Below are 27,113 nucleotides of genomic sequence, written 5' to 3' on the forward strand. Positions count from 1 at the left end.
AGCTTCAGCGTTTTCCAAAGTTCATCGAATAGAATTGGGTGTGTCTCCTGTCGTTAGTAATCGTGTCTGAGATTTCATTTTCAGCCGTATAGCCACTAGTGCCGGAAATGCAGAACCGCAGCGCCGTCTGAGCGGCGCAAAAATGTCGGTACACGTGGCTGTAATAGATGCAACCATTCCTTCACAAATGGGCCCAGATGCGGGACTTTAGCGTTCTGGAGGGCCCTGCGAACGCTCAGTGCTCCTGTGTTATTCACGATTTTATCATTCACGTTGCGTCAGAATACATTATACATATGCAAATGGCAATGAACGCCCTCGTGATCGCGTTTCCGCCATGCAGAAAACTCTGTTTGATTGGAGAGCGGTAACGTTGGAACTTTTTCACCACCTAGAAGGCTGGCGAGCATGTGACAGAATACTGAGCACAAAAAGTTACTCTTTATTAGTGAGCCGCTTGATCCAGCGTCTATATCGAACCGCAACAAATGATAAGCTACACTTACATAGAAGGAATAAATGTATGTGCAACTGTCACATGCGCAAGGGAATTTTCTGTATTGAAGAACGAGGGGAGGGAAAACCGCTGTATGTGTCAACGTTCCAGAACAAGCAGATTTTTCTTCTTCTTCATCAACTTAGAAATATGAAATGCTTGGCCAGAGATAGTGCCAGCTATCTCAAAATCACACGTATTTAAAACAACACGAACAAAACGAACCTGAAAATACAGAACACTTTCGAAGGTCCCCAACAAAATAGCAAAGCATTAAAGAACAAGGAAATCAATTAAGGAGACAAGAGAGGAATACGCTGTAGGACTGCGAGAACCACACCGGCACGGAAATATAAGGCGAACAAAGAGGAAATCGAAAACGCGTATAACTGCTACTTACTAGGAATTTATCGCTTAAATGTGCACAAGGAAATGTCCTACCGCCTAGAGAGTAAATCCCAGTTTGTTGGGCCACGACCAAAGTGCGAGGATATTTTGTGCCGAGATAAGGCACCTTTCACCAGGGCCTATATACTGTTTAACGTGGTTCGACATGAGCTACAGTTAGCAGAAATCTGATTAAAAGTGGTCGAACAAGGAACGTCACTAAAGCCAGATTTCGGCAGGTAGAGATGTCTTTGTCAGGGCAGCAACTTTTTGCCGCGCTCATATAGGCCTTTGGTCACTGCAAAGGGGACTTCGCCGCAGCCTCAATAGGCGTGGAGAGGGAGAGTAATTCGGTGCGCGGAGCAGAATAAGGCAGGTGTGTTTCCCTTCTAATCGCGAGAAAACAGTTAAGAGTACGCTCTAACCTTTTCCCTCGCTGCACGTGTAAGCCTGCATTGTTGATATGGTGGGCCTAGTTTTTCACAAAAATCGGAACAGCGATGAGTGGCAAACGAGAAACATTTGAAAAGCGAGCAGCAAAAACGCAACAAGAAGAATAGCTAAATAAACTGTTTTGTATATGGACAGGTTCGGTTAAGAGCGCCACTCGGAAATAATAATAATAATAATAATAATATCCTTTATTTCATGAAAATAGTACACATTCAAAAAACCGGTCAGCCCAAGCCATGGAGGCTTGTCGGGCTGTACTCGGCAGTCAGCGACAAGTACTAAAATAAACGAAATAAAGCATGGTTAGCAAGCCATAAACTGAAGCAATTTACAAAAAGCAAACTACAACAAAAAAGGAGTCTACAACACAAAAGCAAAGTACCACAAAGAAAACGTTAGCTACGAGCAAACGCAAGCTAGAAAAGATACAAAGTGAAACAGACAAGGATACACACCAATCTAGACCAAACAAGACTAATCGAAACTATAGGACAGGCTCTAGTGAATGACAACTAAACAGAAGAAAAATTAGTTTTGAGGTACAGCTTGAGTGTCCGTTTTGATGAGATAGAGTACAGTTCAGTGGGTAAAGAATTAAAAACGTTAGGAACATAATATTTTCTGGTAAAACGACCAAAACGGGTATAACACCGCGGGGTAGTGAACGTATTATGGTGCCTTAGTGGTCTGGCAGGAATCAACGGAAAAAGAAAATCACTGTTCCAAAAATGTTTTATCACCACAGTTTGGAAAAATAATGCTTCAAATGAGGGTAACTGCAAAAAGGAAAATAGGTTAGTATTAGGAGGAATGGTCTCATTGTATGCAACGTTGCGAAGAACAGATTTCAGAATAGAATTCAATTTTGCGCGCCATGTAAATGAACAGTGATAAAATATGGTAATTCCGTATCTAAGATAGCTGTACACAAGTGCGTGAACAATGACTTTCCGGACAGAAAACGGGAACAGGTATCTAGAGTTATACAGAAGACAGGATACTGAACGTAACTTTTTGCTAATACCTGTAAAATGAGTGTTCCATGTCATATGAGAATCAAACATGATGCCTAAATATTTTACATTAGTTGCGAACTCTAATGGTATGCATTTGCAGTTTATACAATTAGAGTTGTGAACAAAAAATGGCACAGGACGATCAATTTTTTTATGGGGATTATGAAAGCAAACTAGTTTTGTCTTTTGTCTATTAATTCCAATCCCGTTACTTGTACACCAATCCATTACAGACGTGGTATCTGCTTGAAGGTTATAAACGCATGTGTTAAATGATGCATGAGTTGATAGAAGGACAGTGTCGTCGGCGTACTGGAATATGCAGCATTTTGATACAGTTTGAGGCAAATCATTGACGTATAGGTTAAATAAAAGTGGAGACAAAACAGACCCCTGGGGAACACCCGATTTTAACATTATTTTTGTACTGGAATAGTCACCTATGCGCACCACCTGAGAGCGATTGCTAAAATAACTAGACAATAACTTTATAAATGGGCCCCTGAAGCCAATTCTTTCTAGCTTATCAAGAAGTAATGTGTGAATAACGGAATCGAAAGCCTTACTTGCATCTAAAAAAAGAGCGCATACGAATTCATTATTATCAAAAGCTGAGTAGATCGCGTTCGTAAATTCTTCTAGTAGTGAAATAGTGCTTTTTCCCTGGATGAAACCAAACTGTGCTTGTGACAGAACATTATTTTTATTTAGGAAATTGGTCATCGTTACGAGCAGGTGTTTTTCAATTATTTGACTGATTGCAGGAAGAATGGAAATCGGTCTGTAGTTCTCTACTTTGCTATGAGAACCACTCTTATAGAGCGGCGTAACCACAGCCACTTTTAAATCGTCGGGAATAACGCAATGATCTATATACCCATTAATAATGAAGAGAAGGACGGATTCAAGCACAGAAAAATTACGTTGAATATCATGAATGGAGATACCGTCTATACCAGGTGGTTTCTTAGGTCTAAAGCTAAATAAGATGCTGTGCAAGTCTGCTGCAGTAACCGGTGGCAAGAATGCCGATCGTACAGTATTAGGAACAGCGCTAGACGCATCTGGAGCAAAGGGCGGAAGATGTGAAGACACTACAGAAAAAGAGTAATTAAATGCTTGAACGGCTGACGTAAGGTTGCTGAAATGCTTTGCGAATACTTCTTCTAAAGGTTGATTGGTGTTTCGTCGGAATACTTCATTAATAGCTGACCATGTCTTTTGGGGGGAGTGTTTGCTTTCATAAAAGATCTTGGTGTAATACTGACGCCTTGCCGACCGAATCATGGCGTTTTCCCTGTTCCGGAGCGATCTGTACAGATCTCTAAGGTGTGTATTGTTCGAGCAACGCTTACAACGTGACCAAAGGGCATCTTTTTCTTTAATAGCCGTCAGTATATCGCACGTTAGCCATGGAAGTTTGGGGTTGCGTTGTTTCACGGTGATTGTTTTCTGGGCGGTAATTTTTAAAGAACGGATTGCATCAACAAAATGCGTATAAGCGGTGCACGTCGTGACATTACGTAAAAATTTGGTCCAGTCATAATTGGCCACAAGACTGTCAAATTTAGCGATATCAAGGATGTTTAGGCGTTGAAGGTTAGGGCGGGATCTAAAGGGAACTTGAAACGCAAGATGACAGCCTACAATATAATGATCGGCCAGTTTACACTTTACTACCGCTGAAACAGTGCTAGCCAATGGGGCTCTTACATTCACATGATCAAGGCAAGATGACACCATTTTGCTTCCAATGTATTCCTCTCGCGTGTAGGCACTAATGGTTGGACTGACTCCCCATTTTGACAGAATGTTAAGGTACTCGCAAACCACTGGCCTTGATGGCGATAGAGTGTCAATATTGATGTCCCCAATCAGACAAAGTAGACTATTTGGTGATAACGAGTGAAGAAGATCATTTAATTCTGTTAGAAACAAATTTGCATTTTCTGAAGGAGGCCTGTAAATAGAAACTAGGCTGATATCAGCATCAGGCACTACAATCTTTAGCGCAACACACTCGGCAGAGATGAATTTTGTGGCGAACGATAAAACTTTTAACCTTTCATGCACAAACACCATGATGCCACCTCCTCTCCCTATCTGTCGTGTGAAAGAATAGCTGGAATATTGCTTAAGCGGAAATAGGGGAACCAAATCGGCATGGATGTTGATTTCCGTTAGGACGATTACATCTAGTATGTGGTCAGTGTTATGGAAAAGAGCAAGAAACTCGTTCCAGTGACGACGAATGCTACGAATGTTCATGTGTACAACCGAAAAAGCTCTGTCCCATTTAAGCGATAGGCTGCAGAAGGAAGCTAAATCATTGCACTCGTGAAAGACAGTGTTCATTGCCGAACAAGCCTATCAAGGTCGGCAAAACCATTGATACGTATTAGAGGTGTGCCTTCTGATCTTCTGACAAAAATTTTTCCATTTCTTGACCACACAAATTTGTACTCCATTTCTTTTCCCTTTTGTCGCGCAGCCCAAAACAACTGTTTGTTAAAGCCCGTTAGATTGTCGCAGAAAAACAAGGGAGGGATATCTTTGCTTTCAACTAGGGACCGTAATTTCGCACGTGAACTCATCCATTTCTCTTTTAAAATTCTACTTACAAACCTAACTAGCACGACAGGTGCCCGTTCACGCTTTCCTGGCATTCGATGGATGGCTTCCACATCAGAATCATCAAAAGGCACTTCCAGCTTTTGTGCCAAGTCACCAATTAGGGAAAAAAGTACTTCCCTGGGTTTCTGCGGTAAACCGTGAATTTCCAAATTCGGCAACCTGCTGTACTGCTCTACCTCATTCGCCTCCTTTCGCAGTTGTACAATTTCCTCTGACTGTTTAGAGGCAACAGAGCGCAGTGTTGCTACTTCTGTCTCCAATTTTTCAATGGTGACCTGGCGCTTTGTGTCCGAGGCACGCACCTCTTCATACCCTTCCGACAGGAAAGCAATGGAAGATTCGACGTTCTGCACCGATTTGTGAAGTGCATCCACCGTAGTTCTCAGAGGGAGAAGCTCGTCTACCTTTAGGACAAGGGAGCTGATGGCGTCTTTCAGCGGAAGTAAGGCTTCTATCTTTGCTGCTAATTCAGATACTGATGCCGAAACAGGCACTAATTCATCTTCCGTCGATGCCTGGTTGTCCGCTAGACAAGCATGGCATCGCCAACTGTCTCGCTTATCTGCTCCCTTGCCCGACATGACACTTTCAGTGACGCCAGCACATTTTTTTCCAAAGTGAAAACCCTGTTGGCATTCTACGCAGGTTAGAAATTTGCCCTCAGCCGGCAGCAGTTTCCTACATAAACCACAGTTCGGTTCCATTGTCATCACACAAATCAGAAAGGCAGTAGTCGGCGGCAAGCATGAAACTATTGTGAAAAACAAAAAATGAATACTGCGCCTCACCTGCACAAAAGACAGGCGTAAGCGTGTGCCGAGGGCTTGCCGCCGACTGCGAAGAAGCTGCCGCGCGGACGAGACTTTATCCTCTTGGACGATGCAGATGCGCAGGCGCAGGCGTCCCGACTAGTGCGCCATCTTGCAGCCAGTGATTCGCTCCCGACGACAGAAGCTAGGCTAGGGCCTCCAGGATGGTTGAAGCACGTTCCGCGCCGCCCACAACTCGGACAGATGCTCCCAGCAACGTTTGCACCAAAGACACGCGTACGCGTGTGCCGAGCACTTGCCGCCGACTGCGAAGAAGCTGCCGCGCGGACGAGACTTTATCCTCCTGGACGATGCAGATGCGCAGGCGCAGGCGTCCCGACTAGTGCGCCATCTTGCAGCCAGTGATTCGCTCCCGACGACAGAAGCTAGGCTAGGGCCTCCAGGATGGTTGAAGCACGTTCCGCGCCGCCCACAACTCGGACAGATGCTCCCAGCAACGGTTGCACCAAAGACACGCGTACGCGTGTGCCGAGCACTTGCCGCCGACTGCGAAGAAGCTGCCGCGCGGACGGGACTTTATCCTCTTGGACGATGCAGATGCGCAGGCGCAGGCGTCCCGACTAGTGCGCCATCTTGCAGCCAGTGATTCGCTCCCGACGACAGAAGCTAGGCTAGGGCCTCCAGGATGGTTGAAGCACGTTCCGCGCCGCCCACAACTCGGACAGATGCTCCCAGCAACGGTTGCACCAAAGACACGCGTACGCGTGTGCCGAGCACTTGCTGCCGACTGCCGGCAAGGAGTCGGCGGCAAGTGCTCGGAGGCAAGGAGTACAAATACACTATCTGCCGAAAGCTGAGACAAAGAGATTTAAAAAAAAAGTTGACGTAAGGAATCGAGTTGCTGCCCTGGTGAGGGCAAGACCCCTTGGCGAGACGGTGGTTTCAAGTACATTGATATCACTGCTTGTCACCTTGAGACGTCTATTCAAACATCACCTTCAAATATCGTTTTCAAACATCGGCGGGTAAAGTGGGCGAAGAAGTAAAAGCGAATCGCAGACAATTCAAACGCTGCCAAATGCTGGGGGAAAACCAAGTTGAAGTGAAACGTGCTAGTGGCCTGAAAAACGAACGACGAGATACAGAGAGAAGTAAAAAAATAAATAAAAAAAGGCATGGATAATAACCAGGTGTAACCCGGTTGGTTATCTTGCACTCTGGCAACGGAAAGGCGGTAAGAAATGTGAGAAAAAGGTGAGAAGTTCCCACGATATGCGCGGTCACACACGTTACCTTCGTGTGTCCTCTGCGTCCTTTCATCACCACACCCTTGTTGCTTGCTACCTCTTCTAACTTAAAACACGTACAACCAACAAACCCAAAGTTTAACTTTTGTATGTAGTCCAGAAACTATGCAATTGCTTTCAACTGAGTGGCCGATCTCTACCGCAGAAGCGCGTCGCTTCGTCGCACCATGTCCAAATGTCAGATCTCAGGAGCCGATCAGCTCGAGTGCAATAATATAGCCAGGAGGTTGCCAATGGTGCCCACCATGTCCACACCACATTGCTTGCAGGATCTTCTATGTAGAGCCTTGACCATATGAAACGTTACAGTGCGAGAATGCGTTCGTGAAGGTATTAATCCATAAAATCATAAAAAAGAAATGAGCGAAAATTTGCGAAATTTGAGGTATACGATTGGTGAGGTTTGTGGAGTTATACTATAGGAGAGCTCTGAGAGACGCGTCTCTCCATGGTGGACTTCTCGCTCATGTGGAGGTTGTACTCAGGAAACCCCTATAGGTACTACAACCATGTTTCCCACAAAGTAAGCATCAAGAGCACCGTTGAGATTGCCCACGACTCCGCTTATGCTGCATGGAGCAGACGACCGCATACATTCATACGCCATGCAGTCATGTCACCCTTGGCCGACTCGCCACGGTTCGGTCTCAGCAAATGGTTGCATATTACACGCTTGCCTGGCTTAACGTGCGAAATGTGAGACTCCCTGAATTACCGCATCAAGACACAGCGAAGCTTCTTTCGCATAGTTTTAGCGCCCGACCATTGTGATATACCTTTCAGGCCTGCATACGTTCGCGTAATTATTTCCGTGCAGCATTACTTTCTTTTCTTGTTCTTATTTTACTTGCGGCAACGTCTATATGAACAAATGTAGAAATGTGCACTGCATGCAAATGTATGCACGTGGTCTGTTGTCTCCAGCGGCTCCTCTTTTGTGGCAGCAACGCGAGAAATTGTTTGGGCGTCTGAGGACTCTAGACAGGAAACGTGGTAGCACACAGGATAATTGGAGGCATACTCAGCGTTTCACTTTGAAATACCGCCTATTGTCCGCAATAAGATTTGTTGCGCTTACAAACGAATTCTTCATCTCCAAAGGTCACCCTCATGTTGTTCACGTATGGTACGCCCATTTCCGTTGGGCGAGAAAAGTGCAACTTGCTTCCTTTGAGGAACTTCTTTTAGTGCATTGCTTCTGGGCGTACGTCAGTGCCTAGAGTATGCACTGGAAGGCAAGCTCAAATTTAGGTTGCGGGTCCCCGAGGACAGATTCAGATTAATGTAAAAGTTGTAAATGTATGATGCATTCCCCGCTGGGAGCAATTAGCACCTCTGGAGTCTGGTATAGAACCAGAATTCTCTCTGATGGCATGTGATTTGTTTATGAGCATGAATGTATTTTGTTCCGATATCAAGCAGGATGGTGTACGTGACAGCAAGTGAGAAAAAAGAATATAATTCCAGACATGAAAACAGAAAGAATACAGCAGCTGAAGAAAATGTGTTGCAGCGTGCTAATGAAGAGAATTTGTGGTAAAGTACAATGCGAGTATAGGCGGTTTTCTGTAAGGTGCCACCATTACCTTTGTCCAATTCTAAAGGCATTTTTTGTGAGAGAAGGGAAAATAGAAGAAATTGAAACAATTATATCTGGAAGGCTCAGGAATATCTTGGTGAATGAAGGCTTAGACATTCTTGAGAAGAAGATCTCGCCCGAAATTATCGAAATGCAAGGGAGCGGAGAAACAGTTTTTATCGGAAAATAACGCACCTAGCTTAATTAACATTATTTATTTTAAAATAAAAAGTAAAATATCCATTTTATTGAGTATGTTTTATTTTCGTTAAGAATGTTTTTGTAAATATTGAAAATAAAAAAAATACAATCATAGCGTTCACAACTGCGTAGCTCAATAATAAAAACAGGTATTACAATGGTGGGAAATGTACAAATTAAGATTTATTAAGCGGTAAATATCATTCTTTAATCACACGTCTGATGTTTGCCAGAAATTCCTAGTATCACTTCTTGCGAAACCTTCGTAAGCATGACAACAATTTCAGGGAAACTGTAAACTAATATGTCACATCATCTTGCATATATTTTGTTTTGTACCAAAGGCAGTTTACAGAACTTTGATATCTGTGATTGTCTAGAACAAAGGATTTTGGAACCTTGTACATTGTTTTGATCTTATCTTAGCAATTTTCGACAATTTTTGTATGATGCCAGACTCTCTAAATCAATACTTTGCTCCCTGCAGCGGTTAGGATTTAGCTTTTCTTCATAAATCAAACACCTCGCACTCGAATTGGTTCAGCAGTTGTGCAGCAAGAGAATTTCTGCCTTTGAAGTCTATTTGAATAAAGAAATCAGCTGGCGTTATCCTGAAAACTTCTCATACGGCTTGCGCCTTTACTGATCATCACGTGAGCGCAAAGTGTCATGGGTAAGGCGCTGGGGATTTGAAGGGAGGAGGGAGGGATAGAAAAACCATTATTTGAAGCTTTGCGCGCGCACACGCACATCAGACGCCTGGTGCCGGAGAGTAGCTCCACCTGCTGGAGACAAAAGAGACCGCTTCTTCTACCCCCCCCCCCCCCCCCCTCTCCCGCCTACAACCACCGCTTTTCGGAAACAAAAGGCCGCATTGCAATAACGAGGGACCTCCACGGATTCACGGCGATGTCCAAACGATTAGGATTCGGAATAAGTGCAGGCAGTTGAATCGCGAATGATTTGACCAACGCAGAAGCATAAACCGCCAACATTCCCGAAAGCCCGTTAATATAGCTTCTTTTATCCTTTGTATCTTCTCTAAACTGCCGCCTGTCATATATTGTTTGTGTCGCTTTTGCACTCGCTCTTACCTCTTCTTTCATCTTGTTCATTTTTTATGTCTTTCTACCTCCCTTACAACAAAGACAAATAGTGCGCCCAGTGCAATCATCCGCTTGGTTTTGTTCACAGGTCGCAAATATACAGTGAGCGTACTGCATTTGGAAGTGCTGTTTCTTACTGGAAAAAAATTGCCAGAATCACCGCACGTATTTTGTGGCATTCGGCAATCTGCCTTTGTAAAACTTATTTTGTGGAAGTGAATAAAAAGACAGTCCAGTTGGTCAACCCTGAATTAGAGCGCAAGAAACAGTGACGAGGAAAACTGGTAAAGGCGCAAGCTCTGTATTTCAGCAAAATAACTGACGTTACCGGTCACGTTGCTGCTCACCAGATTTGACTAAGTGCTTCATTCCTATAAGGCACATACATTAGCGCGCACCTGTGAAGCTGTGCAAGCGTTCGAAATTGAAAAGACCACAATATCATTTGTCTACTGATAAAGACCAACTGTCTACTGTGATCAACTGTCTACTGATAAAGACCACAAAATCATTTGTGGTCTTTATCAGTAGACATTTATCAAACTCACATCTGTGCTCGTCAGGAGTTGTAAGGCTAACAAGCGCATAATTTCTTTTGAATAATTTGACAGTTGCTTGGCTATGGCGTCCCCACATAGGCTCCAGAAGTGACATCAAGACTTACCGATCGCGATTGATGCCTACTATTTTGACCATGGATAGCCCACTATAAATATTGAGAGAGCCTTATTGCGAGATTAGACCACAGGGTTCCCCCCTCCCCTAGCCGTATCGCAAGTTTAGCACATAAGCTTTGTAATGCAGGAAGAAGTTTATCTTGTGAATTTTGTTAAGTCTTGTTGGACCCTGGGTGTCCCAGCTTACGTTATTCAAGCTGTTGAATATAAAATATGGAATATACGTGCACGCTACCCATGGTATTCTGTCAGCAGTAATGTACCCCACCAGGAGGGTTTCTTTTTGCATACTGGAACTTTCGATTACTAGACGAGATGAAATAATGAAATTCTTAATCACAGAATTGAAGGATCTAATTTTTATAGAAAGGTAATAACTGCGTTTTAATACACCCGATTCCGTTGATTTCAGTGTGCATGTCTGTCGTAATATTTTTTTTCCGCATTTTAAGAAAACGTGCTAAATATGACAATAGTCGCATGATTACTCATCCGCGCACCGCTACACTAGTGGTCCCAGGCTTGCAAATAATCTAATATAGTTATCGATAGTTCAATTATTAAACAAGAAAACTCCTCCTGATGGGGTGCACCACTGCTGGCAGAATACCATTGGTTGCCCTTCCTCGTATAGCCTATATTTAGTTTTAAAGCTTGACTAACGTTAGCTGGGACACGTTGTATTACTCTCAGCAACGCGCACAAAATGTTTCACGTAACCCACAGCGACTGCATCTCCGATACAGGCTACCTGATATTTTTTTTTTATTCTTAACACATTGGCTATAAATTGCTTGTGACAGATAGCAGAGTGCTGATACCTGAACAGAACCACTTCCAGGGGCAGAGTCTTACTTGCAGCAAAAAAGGAAGCGGGTAATCGACTAACAATATTTGTCTTGTTACGCTTAAGCTGCCACTTTACGACACATATTTGCAAAGTGAAGCCAGTGAGTGTGCAACGTATATATGCTTAGAACAATTGACAATACTAGGAGCTATTCAGTTCTAATAAATAATAAAGCATTGGGGTTCCATATAAATTTGTCCTCCATTGTTAAGAAAGCCTCGGCTTGAAAGCTTCAAACGTGAGACATTCGGCCTCATGTTAAGTAGACGCCACTTGATAACTAAGACGCTTCAATTCATCAATTGGAACATCCGCCCCAATGTCAGGTGAAAATTTATTGAAATCTTGGCAACTAGCTAAATATTTCTTAATATTCCTTACTCAATTATTATCCGTGTATTTTAGTCATTTAACTCATGCTGCAGAATTCTGTCAACTGCAAAGCGTGGTTATCCAAAGAAAGACAAACTAAACGAAAGAAAAACAGACAGCATATTGTTAGTCAGAATAAAAGAATGTGAAAACACGCCAAAATGCTTTGTGGAGTATATGCTGATGGTATTACTCGATATCTCAAACTTCTCCTGAAAGCAGCGGCATTCAATTTCGAATCCCAAGGAAAATTTAGGGCGATGCGCTTGGAAAACACTGTTTTGCTGACAGTCATGAATATGTCGAATAACATCCACGCCGATTTCTTTTTTTTTTGCACATCGGTGCCAAATATCACCTCTTTCACACCCTATCTCGAACAGCTTAAATGTGTATAACAACGGAATGCAAACCTACCACAAGTTTTAAAAAAGGGGGTACCAGCGATACACAAAGGACGCGCACACAAGGAAAAGGTGTTAGACACGGATGGACGCTGGATCCAGCGTCCGTCCATGTCTAACACCTTTTCCTTCAGCGTTCGTCCGTGTCTAACACCTTTTCCTTGTGTGCGCGTTCTTTGTGTTTTGCTAGTACCCCCTTTTTCAAGTTCATCATGCACCAACTGGCCCAAGAGCTTCCGCTAATGCAGCACAAGGTTTATTTCGCCATGCAAAACCCAGGATTAAGCAATGCATGACAACTTTTTATACAGAAGCCTGGAGTGTCGTGCAATGGCTGTATATATTTGTTGGACCCTTTTACAGAGGTTATTTCATCGATGTTTCTTACTAATTGCCTATTTTAAAATTACTTTGCCAGTCAGTATAGTATGCCTCTCTGGAATTGTAACGTTGAATTCCAGCAAGTAATTGCTTCACTAAGTTTTAGTCATTGCATATTTTTCGCAGCTTTGGGCTTGCTGAGAAGGCCATGTTTTATGAAAAATTGGGCCAAATATGGACTATATGCTCATAGTGGACGTGTTGCTTAATTGCTTTATTGATTTATAATTTACAGTTCTCTTTTTGTATTACAGTTCTCTTTTTGTTCTCTTTTTGTATCTAACTGTATTATTGATGGTATTGGGATAGGGATAATTTTATGAGCCAACATACGATTTATATTTTTTTATACAGGGTGACTAGGTCAAAATTTTTTGCTTGCAATCTTTCTGTCGGTGCACGGATGATGTTCCGTTCCTTTGCTGCTTAGCAACTGTACAGAAAGAACAGGTAGGCTTCGTTAGAGCCAACGATTCATAGAGAAGAAGTTGGCGCAATTCGCTTGCCCATATAATACGCGCGTACATACCACGGAGACAAGCATATGCGAAACCTAGAAAAACGACAATGTTACCAAAACACCAATAAAGCGAACAAGGATGAAGTGTCATATGCATACGCATTTCGTAATAGGCGTTCATAACACTGGACAATTAAAACAACACTATATACAGTCAAACATGTTATACCGTTAAGTTAAACATTGAATAATCCCGCAGCTAATTCTTGTTCACATGGTATATGCTAACGATAGCATTTGTTCAACTCTTTCTGCTAGTTTTGCGATCTCTCATTTCGCATCCATGTTGATGCCGATCACAGCTTCCAAAGAGAAATTAAAATACTTCCTCCATAAAAAGAGATAAAAACCGGAAAAAGAGAACCTTTTCCGATATGAAAACAAATATTATATGCGGCAACTAATCTGAAATTCTCGACCCACTTAATAAATATTGTAGAATAAAAAGAAACTTCGACCTTTTTTCTGCCTTTCCAACCGAACAGGAACATTTAACAAACAAAGAAACAGAAAAGCCTGTGGCAGAATCCATCTCACTATGACTGTCGACTGTAATGGGTTAGCATTGTACCAATGTAGCCACGCAACGTATTGCCGCCGTCGAAACGAGACATGTATGCGCACCGCAGCGGGACAACTCTTTCTTGCTTCCCTAAGAACACTCGGCGCCTTATACAGCCCCTGTCACATAGTCCGCGCATGGCATCCGAAATGCATCGCGCCGGTGCGTGGGAACACTGAGAGACACGTTTATTTATTTATTCATTTCACTAATACCATACGGGCAAAATACACTACGAGCGTAGCACGTGGTTACATCATTTTAATAACAAACACAAAATATTAGCTACCTACAATAAGGTAAGAAAGGGATGCATCTACAAGATGTAGCCCGGTTGCCGCATGACGGCAACCGGGTTTACTCTCACGCCTTTTAACGCGGCAGCGTTAAGGAGCTCGTGTCGCAGAAAAGCCGGTGTCGTCGGCGGCGTTGGCCGTGAGCGATAAATCCCACTAGGCACTTCATGAATAAAAAACAACTTGCAAGATGGGCTGGGTGGGAATCAAACCAGGGTCTCTGGAGTGTGAGACGGAAACGCTACCACTGAGCCACGAGTTAGAAGCTTCAAAGCGGTACAAAAGCGCCTCTAGTGAATGCGGTGTTGCCTTAGAGACGAGCTGTTTCTAAGGCTCAGGCGTGCGTCGCTTGCTCAGGCGCACATTTCGTTGCCGTGCCGAACGCTGCGTTGCTCGACGCTCACCGCGTCCGATGCGGGGCGCATAGTCGCTGCGCCGTAGCCCATTGTCTTACACCGCTTGGTGGGTCGACGGGAACGCTGTCGCGTTCCACTCTTGATAGCGAAGCTTAGGCGTCCTCCAATTTTTTCTGGACACGTTGTGCCACCTAGTGGCACCGCCGAGAAGTCCGCGCGTGGCCCCCGAGACGAGAGGCGTGGCGCACTGGTGCCTGCGAACGCTAAGCCTTGTTACCTCGCTTGGACCCACGCTCAGTGACACTCTGACTGAAGGTTGGCCGGGGGGTTCACAGACGACTGGCGCATGCTGAGTGCATACATGGCGCAGCTGGCTGAAGCGTTGCCTTGAAAGGCGTGCACTGAAAAGCGGCACATAGCCAGTGCATTTGTGGCGCAGCCTGCTAATGCGTCGGGCTTCTGTCGTTCAGAGACGCTTGTGACGAGGGCTCGTTCCCGCCCACCATAGGAGAAATTTACGGACTCCCGCGTCTACAGTGACCCATATTGGTGCGAAAGTTTAGTTGAATAGTGGCACGTACGTACGCATTTCCACAAACTCAGTGACTCAAGTTGGTCCTATCGCTGGTTTTGAAATGTATTAGCTCAGCACAGTAGCCCGATGCGCTACCCATTCGGGCTCTGACTACCTAGTGACCCAGGTAGGAAGGAAAACGGTTATATATATATATGCGCGCAAGGAAAGGTAGCCTCTGGAAAGTGCGTGGAGTACCCTAAGAACGCGAACGCATTAAAACTTGAACCATGCACTGTTCTGCTCGTGTTGCGCACAATAACACATTATTATTTATATAATATGAATGCTTGCTGCCCTGAAACAATCGTTTACTTGGTTTATCTCAATAACTTTACAATTATAAATGCTCTAAATAGGGTGGTATGACAGGTTTCCGGATGCGGTAATTGTTTCCAGCGTCTCCAGTAAACAAAATCCTGGCCTTCCAAACTGGCGTCTGCTAGTTAAATGGAGCCGTTCCTGGATAGTTACGATAGTTAGATAGTTAGATAGTTAGATTACGACAGTTTCCGCAGAAACAGTAGGGATGTGATTGGTCACCGAGGGATGCTAGCAGGAGAATCTGGACGAACAGAAGTCGTGGCTCAGACCAGCTACGCTTGATTCATTCGTCTTGACAAATAGCAATGCCATTGCGATATCGTGTGCTAGCACCGACTTGCAACTTGAAGCTCGCCGCAAAGGGTGGCGCGAACATGGAGCCGCTCAGACAAAAGCAGGAGCTCCTGGCCTCATAAAACGTGGTCAAGCCGACCAACTATCAGCTTCTAAATTCCGTTCTCCTTCCTTTTTGTGAAGCCTCTTTGCAGCGAGGGCCGCTTCCATCGCTATCCGACCTCAGGGTCACTAAGATAAACGATCCTCGTCTTTCTTGCCCCACCATCGTCTGCGCGTCGTCTGCTCCGTCCGTGCTCGCTAGAAAGAACAGAAGGACTCGAGGAGGGTGAGCCGCGAACAGATGGCGCCTGCTTGACGAATGGCGGCGAAAAACTGACTGCCGCTAAAACCACACGAGAGGCTTGTTACACTTCGCGAGAAAACGATTTGTCCGCTATTGCGAGCAATAGAGGGCCCCGATAAAGATCGAACCGCTATCTGTTGCTGTCCAAACAGACACAAAATCTACTCCTCCCCTTTCCCACCAGGCTGCGGGATAGAGGGAGCGCTTCATTGCCAAGTTCAGCAACAACGGACTAGTCAGTCGGTTACAGATTTGCTGCCGCTGTCCGGTGTTTCTAACGAGGTTGTTGTATCTGTGGTTTCCTGGCAGAAGGAATTGTGCGATGAGAAATGACACGTATTTCGATGTTATGCGTTTCTTTTCGGGCAATGGTTTTTCTTTGAGTTCCCAGCGCTCCCCAAGAAGAGAAGGCTCCATGTCTTTCACAGCACGCTGCTTCACATTCTAGCAAGCCGGTAAAAATGGATTCCGGCTATTTATACGGCTTTTCGTCTGGGCTACATTGGCTTTCACTTGTGCTTGCCACTGAGTTTGTTTGAAGACATTTAGGATAAGTGAAATAGAACATGTTTCGGGGAACGGGCAACCGGAGAAACGTGGCTCTTTTATAGCAGACAACATTACTGCGCCATAGATAAGAAGTCCCGTCGCTAGACAAATTTCAAGCCGTAAAGTAAAAACGACCCATTTTTCTTGTTTTCTTCGTTCCTACTTCTGTGGTACGCGTGTCAGAAGATACATACTTACTTCTTTTAAAATTGAAACACGCATCCTCCGAACCGGACGAGGTGTCAGCTAAGAGCCATGTTTCACTCTGTGATGGCTGTCGAGGTCGCTCTTTTGCTGAGACTTTTGTTGACCCCACATTCATCTTTTTTGCTTTTTTGCGAGGCGCCGGCCTTATCTACCGAGTAAACACCTCACTCGTAGAAAGCTTGGGATTTTTGTCGCCTGTGTTGCAGCCATCTTCAATCTGAACTTTCTCACTTGACAACCAAGAATGGAGAAAAATGCGCAGTTTATTTACGTCTTTATTCTTTCAAACACCCCCAGGGCTCGTAGGGTGTCGCAGAAACACAGTGAGTCGAAAAGGGAGACAGAAAAATAATAAGACAAAAAGGTGACAGTGTGGAAACTCTGTCCTAGATTACACCAAACGGAAGATGGACGGACACGTATGAATTATTCACACACACTTGAAAAATGAAATGTGAGTTATCTTATTTTTGATTTGCTGGATTTATAAAAAATGAATGGGACATGAAGGCTGCAATTTTTTTCTGGGAGGAACAGAAAAAAATAGTGGCCGCCTTGCTATCTCTGTCTCTCTTTCTTACGTAGTTAGACTTGTTAGGTCACCTTGATATTTTAACCAAGCAATGTGCAAACCACCACAAGTGTGCAATTATTATCTTTTTTTATGGTTTGCAGAGTTATGTCCTCATAATTCGAACGAAAAATTCCCTCTCCCTCTCTCCCTTCCTCCAGGGTAGGGTAGCAGACCAGACGCATTTCTGGTTAGTATTCTTGCCTTCTCGATTTATTTCCTCCTCTTAGGTGCCTAGAGTACCTTATTTGTCCTTCCTTGAAACTGATGCACTGTGTATATTTCATTGCACTGCCAATGGTTTTTGTTGTTACTTCTTGTATATAGCACATTCATTCTTTCATTCGCCTCTCCGTTCATTTATTTTAACTAGGTAAGTAATGGTTAGCCAGTCACGCATAAAATAACATCTGCATGACTTGGCCGACAAAACTAACTGTAAATATTGTTCAATAAATCTACAGTGATGTGAGGATGACGTCTTAGCATTGCAGGGTACCCCACCGACTGAACGATGCTCACGTAGGGAGCCTAGTCACAGTAAGTTTGTGGCTATTGTTTCAGGAATTGTGTTGTATGTGTGTTGTATGTCACTTGAAACTGGTTCAGAATGGTGTCCTTTTTGAGCAATTGATGGAAGTGTTAACCACGGCGCCAGGAAATTAAGATTGCAGGAAGAAAACTAAGGAAACGTGGGTTTCCCGCGAAAGCTCATCTCTTAATTCGCGGGAATGGAGAAAATGTTTTGCTCAAGTTCAACTGCGCAAAATTGGTTTTGGTGTCGGTGTCCTGGTGTGTCCTGGTGCTACGTCGTAATGAACAAAAAGGGAGACTAAGGGCCCGAGATTTGCTAGGCTCTACAAGATTCTGAAAAACAGTCATTTTAGCATACGCTAACGGGGACGAAGGTGGAAGCCTGTGTTGTCACTTGCCATTATGTTTTACCATTACAGCTTCAAGTGCCTTAATTCACTATATTCTGATTAGCAGTGCCTTAATCACCTTTAATTAACACAAGAGAGAGAGCGCTCGAGTGCCTTAATTATTTTGCCTTGATTAAGACCAAAGTTGGTGGGTTCGACTCCCACCAATGGTCCTGGGTTCGACCAATAATGGTGGCACCATCCAATTTTGGTGCCAGTGAATTTTGGTTCACTGAATTTTCCAAAGAGAAAACAGGCTGGCTTCAGGAAGGGATATTCTGCAATGGATCGCATCCATGCCATCAATCAGTTAATCAAGAAATCTGCAGAGTACGATTAACTTCTCTATATGTCTTTCATAGATCATGAAAATGCATTTGATTCAGTCGAGGCACGAACACTCATAGAGGCATTGCGTAATCAAGGAGTACACTTGGCATACTTGAATATCTTGGGAAATATCCGCAAACATTCCACAGCTACATTGCTTTTCTACAAGAAGAGCTGAAAGCTACTGATAATGGAAGTGCTTAGGCAAGGAGACAATGTCTGCTTGCCTGCAAGTATTCAAGCTATCAAATTGGAAAGGCTTATGAGTGAGGTTCAACGGTGAATATCTCAGCAACCTTCGGTTTGCAGATGACATTGCCTTGTTCGGCAACACTGGGGACGAATTGCAACAAACAAGTGAAGACCTTAACAGAGAAAGTTTAAGAGTGGAGGGGAAGATTAATATGCATTTGGCAAAGATAATAATGAATAACCGGGCAAGGGAGCAAGTGGTCAGGATCGCCAGTCAGCCTTTAATGTCCGCATAGGACTACGTTTCTCTAGTTCTATTGCTCACAGGGGACCCTAATCACCAGAAGGAAGTTTACAGAAGAATAAAAATCGGTGGGAGTGCATAGGCACACATTACTGGATCATGACATAAAGCTTACCACTGCCATTGAAAAGATAAGTGTACAATGATTTGATTCTGCCAGAGCTAACATATGGGGCAGAAAGTGGAGAGTAACAAAGAAGCTTAACATCGCTTTACTTAAAGAATCTCGAGAACAAGTTAAAGACCGCTCAAAGAGTGATGGCATGAAAAATGTTAGGCGTAACGTTAAGAGACAGGAGGAGAGCGGTGTGAATCGGAGAAGAAAAGGGGATATCCGATATTCTAATTGATATTACGAAAAAAATGGAGCTGGGCAAGCCATGTATTCCGTAGGATGAATAGCCAGTGTACCATTGTAGTTACAGAATTGGTGTCAAGAGAATAGAAGCCAAGTCGAAGACGGTAGAAGACTAGGCGGGGTATCAGGACCGGGGTAATTGGAGGTCACAGGGAGAAGCCTTCGTCTAGCCGGGGACATAAAAATAACCGAACGGCGATGATAATATTGGCCCCACCGAAGATCGAGAGTTCAACTCCCGCCAAACGTCGTTGGTTCGAGTGCCTTAATTAACTTTGCCTTAACACCAAACGCCGTGGGCCGGACTTCCACGAAAGGTCGAGGTTGCGACCCCCACCAATGGTTGTGGGAACGTTTGCCTTAACTAGCTCTTCCTTAATCAACAATCTGTTGAATAACTCCGCCTTAATTAATTGCAAAGCTCGGCGGTTCGACTCGCCCCAATGCTTGTGGGCTCTATTTCCAGCCGTCTTGGTGCTATTGAATTTTGGTGCAATGGAGGTCAATTTTTTGAAGCCACTTAAGGCTTTCGCCTTAAAAATCGGGGCCCTGTATCCTTCATGTTTATTTCATACTGAGGGTCAGGACTCCTGTAGCTTTGATATCTTGGGGTAGCACGTCAGGGTTCTTGCACCAACCGCCTTTATCTAAAGAGTTCACGTAACACGTGGCGCTTACGGCATGTAGGATGCTCAACATCTACTGCCAAGGTCGTTCTAGCATACACACGCAGTTCTGTTCTAGATGCACAAGTACCCCAGAGAGTGGACGGGAAAACGGCTCCTTGGTAGGTCATTTCATAAGAGCATTAAATGTCTAATGCGGAGACGTGGGTTCGTATCCCATTTGCGTTCAGTGGTTTTTTCGTTCAAGTTCATTGTGCCTTATTTGTCAAGAATGCTTCGTTCATAAATATTTGTTGCAAAAAGGCAATACACAGGTAATACACCATGCCGGAGAGGTTCTCACTATAAAGAATTTTACCGGGACCCTCAACAGGAAATAGAAAGAGTTAATAGATTAGAAGCAACAGAACAGGTATGCACTTCCACATTTATACAATTATCATATGTAAATTTGAAGTAAAAATAAAGCAACTTAGCCTGTGGGCTCTTTGGTGTCCCGATATGTTGGCTTCATAGAATGGGGACTAACGAAAATCGGACCTCGATATATCTCTACTTGGTTATTGTTTGTCGTATATATATATATACATATATATATATATATATATATATATATATATATATATATATATATATATATATATATATATATATATATATATATATATATATATATATATATATATATATATACGCACCTTGCAGCATGCTCAAACGAAAGAAAGACAACCATCCGGAGAGGGGTAGGGTGTAGGCGGCCATCTCTAAAGCGGTCACGAGTCCCAATCAATTCCCCGCTTTAGTGTTCCACAGGAACTATGTAGCACCGGAAGAGGGGACTCCCGGAACGTCACCTAAGGGTATAAGGATAACACGAGAGAAGCTTGCTCAAATCGAATTTAAAAGCTCCAAGATCAGATACAATGGCTGAAAGACGGCGGGAAACTCTTACTCGAAAAAAAAAGCGAAACGAAGGAAATAGAGATATGGAAAGGGAAAAAAAGAAAGACATAAGCGGGACTTTCGTTAAACTTAGCCAAATTAAATCGAAAAATAAAAAAAAACGTAGTGCGATAACAAACGCATACAACAAGGATTCACCTGCGGCTTTTATAGACATACATCGTGAAAAGCAAGTCAGTAGATACGACTACGAACGATAAACGGAACATGAGGTCCACCCGCTTCCTAATACAGGCCCCTGCGGGTGAAAACGGGACCCAACGTTACACAACTTCGCAATTACTCAATATCAACTGGAGTGCATTGTTCGATGACCACTGGAGCCTTAGCCTCACAACTATAGAGCGAGTGCTTGTAGACCGCAGTGTAATTACCGCCCCAGGTATAAATTATCGCTCTCGAGCGCGACGTACAGTGGTGGGCACAGGCGGCTGCGCGAACGCTTCGCTTAACAAATCGCTTTCGCCTAATTACCACCGCTCTAATTACCCTTCGCGCGCCCTCGCCGTGCGAATGGACGCCACATTAGGAGGATGGATTGCATTTCCTTTCGCCTGTGGCCTCCCTGAGCGGCAGTCCGTTCTGTTGTCACCCTTCCCCATACCGAGTGTTGCATTGTTGAGCTAAAGCAACGGCTGAAGCAACGGCTAATGCAGTGGCTGAAGTAGTGGTTGAAGGAATGGCTGAATCAATGGCTAGTTCGAGATCCCATATATAGAGCAGTTAAAGTTATGTTTAGGGGCACGGAGAACTGATCTATGTCGAAAATTCTTAACAGCTCACAGATAAAACAGGAGCAAAGGGACACGTTGGCTTGAGCACTGACTAAGAACTTCTAACTAAGACTAAGACAAAGTTTGATCATTTATGAATTTTATTTTTACTAATGCCCGCCATATCACACTTAGGATGATGAGCCATCCTTGAAAATAAATGATCCAATAATTCATTCATGAATTTATTCAGTTATTGTTCATTACTTCATTCATTCATTTGACAACACTTTTTGAATGGGTAATATTGTAGCGCCCCAAATCTGCTTTGCGTGGTTAAAAATCTGAATTCCTTTGCACGCCCTTGCACGAGTGGCCGAAGGGCTTTCTGAAATTATTGTCCTCCATTACCAAAGCTTCGTAATCTGAGAAGGAAATAAAATTGCTTCCACGCGAATAAAAAGATAAACTACATATAAGCTGTAAGTTTTAACTATGTCTTCATGTCGTCGTGTTCCGCTGTTGGTGCGTGTTTTTAACCCTGAACTTTGAGGCCACGTAGAACTTCTGGATGCGTGGTACTGAAACACCACCTTTACTTGCGATGCCGCAGTGCTTCCTCGGAAAACAAGTAAAATGCTCCCATTGCCTGCGGCAGTTCCATATTTAAATGTTAAATTTCTCACCTTGAGGAAAAAAAAAAACGCGGCAGAACTCATCTGACGGTGACTGTCGGCCATAATGCGCTTAGCATTAAAGCAGTGCAGCCACACAGCGCATTTGAAGTCAGGTTCGTGTACCATCTCTGGTGGTCCATGGGTGAAAAAAGTGCAAAACAAACGCGGACACGGGAGGAGCAGAGGACGAGCGCTGACTGTCAACTACTTGGGTTTATTGTGCCCACACAAAAATATACCCGTGATAAAAAGGGGTGTGAGGGGGGGGGGTGTAGGTAACTTGCACTTGTCAAGTGATAAAAATTGATCTCTTAAAGATGAAATCAGATTAGTGGCGAAGATGCGTAAACGCTTTGTCAGTTAAGGCTATGGAAATAGCACTGACGCAGGCATCACTTTTACGCATCAGCACAAACGCTTCACATATCTCACGTGCTGTTTGGTCCCTATACCGGCGAAAAACCCGTGTCTCTTCAAGGACCAGATAGCAGCCACACTTTTTGCAGTGGATGGCCAGATTACTCTCCCTTTTAGCCTTTATGTTATTAGCACATGCGGTCGTTGAGACAGCAGTCCGTTTGTCCTGTATATGATAGGACGGACGAAGTCGGAATCTCGTACACAGTCTGTCTCTGACAGAACAAAACTGGTGGTGCACCTCTTGACACAGCCCCTGTTAGCGGGATTCCTAGTCTTTACTTTTTTGCAGAGGGAGCTTAGTTTGTTGGGAGCCGAAAACACAACGCACACTCCCGCAGGTCCTACAGGTTTCTTAAAGCGATGGGAAACACTGAGCACATGAGGAACTACCACCACCTTAGATGTGTCACGGGCTGGCCTAACGTGGTCCTTGGGCTACCGTTTTCGTCAAATCACGCGAAACTCGTGAAACGAGCGATCGCCCGTGGCGCCTTGACGAACGCCCTAGTCCGATCGTGCCATCACCAGGTGGCCCAAAGCTGCGTTACTCAGGTACAACGACTGAAGGCGAGTGGCTACCCTTAATGCCGGTTGTATGACTTCACTGGTGCCCTGTTGCGTTGGGTCAGGTTCCCCAAGAACCGCATTAATTTTCTAACAAAACGTCGTTTTATGTATTGAAGCACGCAAGCAACTGAAACGCCAATGCATTTCTCTGCAAAGTTCGGGAATCATTATCTCGAAACTGGCGTCGTCCTGAGAATTAGTTCCAAGTGGATCTGCCTTGAGAACTCCATGCCTAGAATTTGTGATTTGCAACATGACTCATAAGGTTTTTAGTTAAAAAGCTAATGAAGGAATTTTTAATTATCCGTGTTTGCATTTCAATTTTTTTGTGCAAGTAGTGCCCGCGGCTTCGAGTGGACAACCTCATGCACTGAAATTGAGCTATCTGCCACAGGCAACCTTTAGAAAATTGTCCGACTCGCACTTGTCACTGTCAACCTTGCGGTATAGAGCAAGCACATCCTGGAAGTAACCGACGTACGATTCCGTGGATCTTCGCGCACGAGTCGATAGGTCTTTCTTAGCGGCGTCCTTCAGCAAGAATCGACGACCGAACAAGTGCTTCTGCTTCTGTCTACAAGTTTCCTGATCCGTAAGCTCCTCTTCGTGGCTGTCAAACCACACCTTCGCCGGGCATTGCTAGTAGAACATAAGGTTGGCCAGCATTACGGTTGCAACCTACCTGTTTTGGGTGCTCACATGCTCATTCATGGCGATCCAATCTTCACAGTCAACGTTATCGGGTCGGCAGAATGTTACTGTATTATTCTAATACGCCAGGACAACGGTCGGGGTTGTCACCGCTGTCGCAGACACCGCCTCCTCCGTCACGATGTTGATATCCATGCGACTACCGCTGCGGTGCTCCGTTGTCTCCTGGGGTTACCCAGAACCTCCGCCAAGATGCCATGGGGCAAAATTAGTGAAACACAGATGTATTGACAAATATATACAATTTGCAGCATCACTGCAAGCACAAGATGGCTGTTTGAACCAGCCGTCCACTCTTCTCGACAAATCGATGTCTTCGTTCATAGTCACACTATGAATGTGTCCCATGCTCCGTAACAATTTCATTCATTCTTCCTCATTTCATCGTCCCTGCGTCAACGTCATACAGTTGTCGTCATGCCTTCATGCTAATGGACGACCTTAGCAAGCGAGTACCATGTGAATGTGGGACGACGTTGGTGTACGTGGCATATAACCGAATCCAGGAAAGTCTGAGCATTACCAGTGCATGTGTTAAATATGTGGGATTTCAGGAATATGGTTCATCGCTACATTGCTCGATAGCTAATCGCATCACCATCGACAGTCATCGTGAGATGAGTTCGGCCGTAATTTTTTAATAACCATCTTGCGTGCAAGCCATGTAGGCCAAGATAGCGATCTGGCTGAGTGCTTCGATTGAATCACGTAGATATCTCGACATAACGCGCTACTACGATAACATCCGTACTGTCCGGTAAATATGTGTGCTCTAACATTATATATTACCTGGCTTCAGTAATTTCAACGTCTCGACCTCCACTCCTCATCCGCATGCGACTCTCGGCGAAAAAGAGGGACGACGATGTGGCTCCGTTTACATCGCGTGCCGTGCGGTTTTGAAACGCTCGGGCGGCGTTAGCGACGATTCCTTACTGCGGCGCCTGACTCCGAACCACGCCAAATAGAATATCGGCTAACCCTATTTGCTCTTCGATTCCCACCCCTCTCTTCCTGGCTCACACCGCTCTCAAGCTTCTTTGGTAACCTCGAAGTTTCTGCTCCATATAATTGCCAGTGTAGTGTAATTATAGTACACAGTTCCTTTCAGCCGCAACCTGGCGGTCACCATTTGGCACCTCTGCTCCGAGCCATCCCTGGCTTTGCGTACATTTCTTTCACATAATCAGAGTTAACAGTAAGTAATTCGACTATATAAACGTGCTCTTGAACAAACTCTGGAGTCTATCAGCCAGCCATAAATTCTCCTTATATTGCCAGGGGATGTGACATTACATTTGTCTTCCGTGTATTTACTTCCTGCTATAGTCTTACAGTTTGTCGGATAAGGTCCTCAATTGTTTGTTCCAAGACCACTCCAGCGTTGCTGAAACGGACAGCATGATATGAAAATTGAAGGCTGCTGAGACATTCGACGTTGTTTGTCACTCATAATGTTTCCCAGGGTAATAGATATAATAGTTCTAAGCTAGCACTGAACATCTTTGGAGAGTCTTCTTTCTTGACGCCTCTTTATATTTGCTTAAATATTCACGCACAGTTTCTTCCCTCCTTGACTATGCATTTTGCCGTCATGATTGATGGTCTCCCTATTGCATAAAGTGCTTTTTAAATGCAAAACTGATGATGGATGTCCTTCTGCAGTGCCAAAGGCAATTGGACGGACGTAGGTCTTACGAACTGCACCGTTATTCGCCGTGTCTTTTTTGTCATAGAGGGAGGTTAAATAGAAAATGAAGGACTTGCGTCCATTAGGAAAAAGCAGCAGCGAACACAAAAAGGAATGGAAATAGTAATTTGTGACCGTAATCATGTCGTCCTGTGACAAATACGACCTAAAGGGACACTAAAGCGAAACCATAAATCAGTTTAGACTAATAAAGCATTGTTTGAGAACCGTGCAGGCAGTCATTTAAAAAAAATAGTTTGACTATTAGATGAGAAAATGAAGGTCCAAACGTCAGTATTTGTATTTCGTGCCGGAACCCCAGCGCCGGTACGTCAACGTGACGTCAGGGATTCCAAAGTATGCTTCCGCATTTGGGTCGCGTTGGCTGAATAAAGATTCCCGAAACTTGCCATGTTCAATATTTGGTTCCTTTAGAGCACAACGCAGTCAATCTGTACCGCTATATATAATTAGTAGGCCCTAGAAGATGCCATCAAAATCCAAGACGGCACAGCCCCCAGGTGCGGGAACTCAAGTAGGCGTCGCCACCTGTATTTCATTCCAGCGTTTTTTCTGGCTTACCAAACGTCTTATCGTTGTAAGAGTGGTGTTTTCGGTGTTGTAGAAGGGTAATTCACTGATGCAGAAGAAATCATTTTTTTCATTTAGAGTCCCTTTAAGGTTTAATTGAGCATTTCCGCCAACTAGAGATAGGCATGGCGCGGATATAGTACGGAAGAGCCAGGCAGAGATGAAATGAAACTGCTGCAAACTGTTTGGAAAGCGAATGGAGTAGGAAAAAAAGAAAGACAAGACACCAGCTGGGAGAATGCGGCGGCTATATATGATGTGAACAGTCAGGCATGCTGTTTCTGTCGACATAATATTGTCCTGCGCAAATCGTTCGCCCGCGACTGAAATTAAAACAGACAAACCAGAGTTCGGAAACTACCGTCTGCTCTTGATGACCCTCGTGTTTCACTCTATCAACAGACTTACGAGCGCAATCAGTCATGTCCCGATGCGATGTGTACGCGTACAGGTTGCACAACTCGCTCGACGGTATCGCGTCTATAAATAAATAAAGAACGGTTGACGCTGTTCGAACGCATCGTCGCGGCTATGCCTGAAGTGTGCACAGAGACAGAATCGCTCTTCCAGTTGCGCCCATCAGAAAGACAACAACAACAACAAAAAAAAACGCTCGACGGTATTTAGAAGGCGAATGGGCTTGCAGGAGCGTTGCCTCGCGCCGATTGCGAGCACAGTTGCTTTGAAGTTCTTCATTTTTTATTTCGCTCTCTCCTATAAAGTGGCGTGCTGCTGAATGATTAATTAGCGATGTCTGGGCGACGGAAACGTTAAAGTGAGCTTAAAAGCGTAAAGAAAGAATGCCGTTCGGTTTCG

General features: G+C 44.2%; 1 protein-coding gene across 1 annotated transcript in view; it reads right to left on the reverse strand.

Moving 5' to 3' along the window:
* The window catches only part of LOC135914287 (uncharacterized), a 335,268-nt gene extending 329,121 nt beyond the window's left edge, over positions 1-6,147 (reverse strand). Inside the window, exons 1-2 of the mRNA XM_070524644.1 lie at positions 6,137-6,147; positions 5,775-6,089 (exon numbers count right to left, since the gene is read on the reverse strand). Coding sequence (XP_070380745.1) covers positions 5,775-6,089; positions 6,137-6,147 — 326 coding nt within the window. The remainder of the gene's footprint in view (positions 1-5,774; positions 6,090-6,136) is intronic.
* Positions 6,148-27,113: the final 20,966 nt, after the last annotated feature.

The sequence above is a fragment of the Dermacentor albipictus genome, chromosome 8 (assembly GCF_038994185.2).
Source record: "Dermacentor albipictus isolate Rhodes 1998 colony chromosome 8, USDA_Dalb.pri_finalv2, whole genome shotgun sequence".
In the NCBI taxonomy this organism is placed as follows: domain Eukaryota; kingdom Metazoa; phylum Arthropoda; class Arachnida; order Ixodida; family Ixodidae; genus Dermacentor; species Dermacentor albipictus.